The 4,639-nt window shown below is 44.2% G+C and overlaps 1 protein-coding gene across 1 annotated transcript in view; it reads right to left on the reverse strand.

Moving 5' to 3' along the window:
* Nucleotides 1-321: 321 nt before the first annotated feature.
* The window catches only part of T265_15055 (hypothetical protein), a gene marked incomplete at both ends in the record, with an annotated part of 50,931 nt that continues 46,613 nt past the window's right edge, over nucleotides 322-4,639 (reverse strand). Inside the window, 2 exons of the mRNA XM_009176408.1 lie at nucleotides 322-1,691; nucleotides 4,332-4,588. Of these exons, the coding sequence (XP_009174672.1) occupies nucleotides 1,358-1,691; nucleotides 4,332-4,588 (591 nt within the window). The remainder of the gene's footprint in view (nucleotides 1,692-4,331; nucleotides 4,589-4,639) is intronic.

Consider the following 4,639-nt stretch of genomic DNA (forward strand, 5'->3'; position numbering starts at 1 on the left):
TCCGAAACCGTGAACTAGAATACAAGACATTCTCGTCTAGACCCATGGAGTATATCCTCGGGTCCGCTGGGAACTGACTACTCGTTAGTTCAATTCCAATCGAAGGGACACATAGGAAATTTATTTGTTTTTCTTACATCAAGTTTAGTTTGCCGTGGAGTACCAGCATCCAAAAAACCACATCGCCATCAAATTTTCGAAGAAATCGACTGATATCGGACACCAACCACAACGATCGGCAGTAAAGGTTCCAAGTTTCCTTAGGAAAATTGGTCATATTCAAGATATGTGGTCCGTGACAATGAGCTTTTACCGCCTACAGTTGAATCAGGACCAAGTGGCGGAACCTGGGTCAACAAACACACGGGCATTAACCTGGATCAGTCATATGGCGGGCTGGCTACATCCTGTCCCATTTTCATTTGTTGTCCTTTGTTTGATCACCCAACAAGTAGCCGGGGTGTCCATTCATAATTCTTACATAATCCGACATTTGCGGGCAGATCATTACCATCATTCCAAGCAGATCGCTCCTGGCTAGGCTTGGGCAACTTGAGAGTATCTTAGCCCTGGTACTTCCTTCGGGTGACGTGGCAGCTAAGCATCGACAGTGTGATATGGCTGAACGTTTCGTTTCGTTTAAATTGCTCTGCACAGTGTTTTGAGACCAAACAAAATTAGTGTAGGGGTAGTTGACAAACACGTCAACGTTCGTCTGACAACAAAGATGAAAAAATCAGTGACCATCATGAAACCGACCCGGGAATTCGGGCCTACGAGAAGAATCAAGCTAGGAGAACAAGAGCCAGTAGGACAATCAGATAAACATGAGTCGATTTACTTGTTCGTAATGAGAAACGTACAAAAGTTCAAAGGTAGAGTTATCAGCGATGGGCATGTAGTTGAGCGTTGTCCGCTCGCGGCGTCTCTATGATGTGTCTGTTTAAATAAAGCCCGTCAGTGGGGGAACGCCAACCTAGTTTTACAAACCGACGTAGCCGTCGTAAACTGTCACAAAAAATACGTAACAAGTCCAGAGGCTGTTTCAGTGCAAAATTATTGGCAAAAAACACACAAGACTGAGCAGACACTTCAAATAACATACGCTCAATTGAGTAAATTACCGTAATGGAGCAATGTGCAAGCAAAAACAGAAGCGGATAACGGTCTACAATTGACATTGTAAGTCAGGTACATACACATAAAAATCCGACAATGGATTCTTTCAGAAAAGAAAGCAGTAACTAATTGAAGATGCATCACATAGGATCTGAAGAAAAACACAATTCGAAAGACCTGGGCAAAACTCAGTTTGGTGAAACCTGAGCACACATAACTGGGAAGTGTGTGCGACGATTCACAAAAGGGGAGGAATGTTTTGAGGAACAAGTAATACGTAAATACTAATGTGGGGAGCCAGGTAGCTATTGCCACCATGCGGGTTCGTGGGGCAAACCGGTACGCTTCGGATAGAAGATATGATCCAACGGGTATCTGTATAAATTGGAGACCTTTGAAGTATAAAGCACGGCATACTGGGCCAGGCGACGACTGAAATAAGAGGGATTGTGGAACGAACGAAAGATGCTGCCAAAGTATTTGTTAAACGATATCTTCGAACTGACTCGGAGATCATTTCGTTCCAGCAGCCATGAACGGAGCAGGGTTCTCGCTTCGGGGGAACATGCATGCTAGGTGTGGGGCGAAAAGAAAGACGACTGTTATTATGATGCATGGAGTACGGTTTCAGCAGGTAGCAAAGAAGCGATATACGCCCGGTTTAGGCATGATCAGAATCATCAGCATTTTGCATCTCACAATTCAGAACGAAAATGTCGGACAAACTGCGTGACCCGATTGGTGTGGTTGACGGCAGCAGAGAAACTATATTGTATCTACGCCGAGGCGAAGGCTCTCCTTGTTCGCTAACCTAGCTGTATAAAAGTGCTCCAACTCCCAAACGGGAAGAAATCGCACACTGAAGGAAGTGGAGTGGAGTAGAGATAAAAGACTGGTCCAACATTTGGTAAACCATCCCAATACGTAAATGGGTTGTCGTACGGTTGGCCACTGAGTGCACCAGAGAATGCAGGGTTACTGGTTTCCGGTGCGAAAAACCTCAACGAAGTGGTGAAGGCTGAGAATATAACTCATTTGCAACAAAATGTACCTTGGCCGTATGCGCACTCGGAAATAACAGTTTCGTAAGCATTGACGGCAGTATGTTTTTGAATGGCTGTTAGGTAAATGATACTTGCAAGAAAGCACTTGCCAGATATTTTATTACGAATTAGTCAGACAAGGTCCGCTGATTGCGACTGTACTCACTGAAGACCCAAGGATAGGGCTAGAAAACAACTCACTGGATTCTACCATAAACGTCTGGATGAGCTGCCATTATTACTAACACTACAAAGACTGTGATGTAGGAGTCATGTCAAGTCCTTGGCTGTGCACTGTTTTGTTGCTGCCGACTAAGCATTGCTTTGTGAGCAATTTGAGGCGAAGCTCCGAGGGGCTTCAATGAAACATGGAAAAACATGACATTTCAGATATGTTTGTGCGTTTACCACTCAGCGACAAAAGCATCAACAAGAAAACAGTATTCAAAAGTATTTATTGGCCACCACAGACAAGCAACTTCGAATTCTATGCACTATAGTCCATATACGGGGTGAAGGACACAATCTATACACCGCATAAGTAGAACGAGATTCATCTGGATATCCTAGTCATAATGTCTCAAACGGAGCTGAGCTCAGTGTTGCACGGAAAGTGCGAATACAAGCACCACTCAGATCACACCAATGAAATGAGGCAAAGAGTGTCATCGAAGATAAAGAGCTCTCAGCGCATATTTTCGAAAATTCTGGTCACGATCACTCTAGATAAGAGGATCCGAAACCGTGAACTAGAATACAAGACATTCTCGTCTAGACCCATGGAGTATATCCTCGGGTCCGCTGGGAACTGACTACTCGTTAGTTCAATTCCAATCGAAGGGACACATAGGAAATTTATTTGTTTTTCTTACATCAAGTTTAGTTTGCCGTGGAGTACCAGCATCCAAAAAACACATCGCCATTCAAATTTTCGAAGAAATCGACTGATATCGGACACCAACCACAACGATCGGCAGTAAAGGTTCCAAGTTTCCTTAGGAAATTGGCTCATATTCAAGATATGTGGTCCGTGACAATGAGCTTTTACCGCCTACAGTTGAATCAGGACCAAGTGGCGGAACCTGGGTCAACAAACACACGGGCATTAACCTGGATCAGTCATATGGCGGGCTGGCTACATCCTGTCCCATTTTCATTTGTTGTCCTTTGTTTGATCACCCAACAAGTAGCCGGGGTGTCCATTCATAATTCTTACATAATCCGACATTTGCGGGCAGATCATTACCATCATTCCAAGCAGATCGCTCCTGGCTAGGCTTGGGCAACTTGAGAGTATCTTAGCCCTGGTACTTCCTTCGGGTGACGTGGCAGCTAAGCATCGACAGTGTGATATGGCTGAACGTTTCGTTTCGTTTAAATTGCTCTGCACAGTGTTTTGAGACCAAACAAAATTAGTGTAGGGGTAGTTGACAAACACGTCAACGTTCGTCTGACAACAAAGATGAAAAAATCAGTGACCATCATGAAACCGACCCGGGAATTCGGGCCTACGAGAAGAATCAAGCTAGGAGAACAAGAGCCAGTAGGACAATCAGATAAACATGAGTCGATTTACTTGTTCGTAATGAGAAACGTACAAAAGTTCAAAGGTAGAGTTATCAGCGATGGGCATGTAGTTGAGCGTTGTCCGCTCGCGGCGTCTCTATGATGTGTCTGTTTAAATAAAGCCCGTCAGTGGGGGAACGCCAACCTAGTTTTACAAACCGACGTAGCCGTCGTAAACTGTCACAAAAAATACGTAACAAGTCCAGAGGCTGTTTCAGTGCAAAATTATTGGCAAAAAACACACAAGACTGAGCAGACACTTCAAATAACATACGCTCAATTGAGTAAATTACCGTAATGGAGCAATGTGCAAGCAAAAACAGAAGCGGATAACGGTCTACAATTGACATTGTAAGTCAGGTACATACACATAAAAATCCGACAATGGATTCTTTCAGAAAAGAAAGCAGTAACTAATTGAAGATGCATCACATAGGATCTGAAGAAAAACACAATTCGAAAGACCTGGGCAAAACTCAGTTTGGTGAAACCTGAGCACACATAACTGGGAAGTGTGTGCGACGATTCACAAAAGGGGAGGAATGTTTTGAGGAACAAGTAATACGTAAATACTAATGTGGGGAGCCAGGTAGCTATTGCCACCATGCGGGTTCGTGGGGCAAACCGGTACGCTTCGGATAGAAGATATGATCCAACGGGTATCTGTATAAATTGGAGACCTTTGAAGTATAAAGCACGGCATACTGGGCCAGGCGACGACTGAAATAAGAGGGATTGTGGAACGAACGAAAGATGCTGCCAAAGTATTTGTTAAACGATATCTTCGAACTGACTCGGAGATCATTTCGTTCCAGCAGCCATGAACGGAGCAGGGTTCTCGCTTCGGGGGAACATGCATGCTAGGTGTGGGGCGAAAAGAAAGACGACTGTTATTATGATGCATGGAGTAC

The sequence above is a fragment of the Opisthorchis viverrini genome, assembly GCF_000715545.1.
Source record: "Opisthorchis viverrini unplaced genomic scaffold opera_v5_343, whole genome shotgun sequence".
Classification (NCBI taxonomy): Eukaryota; Metazoa; Platyhelminthes; class Trematoda; order Opisthorchiida; family Opisthorchiidae; genus Opisthorchis; species Opisthorchis viverrini.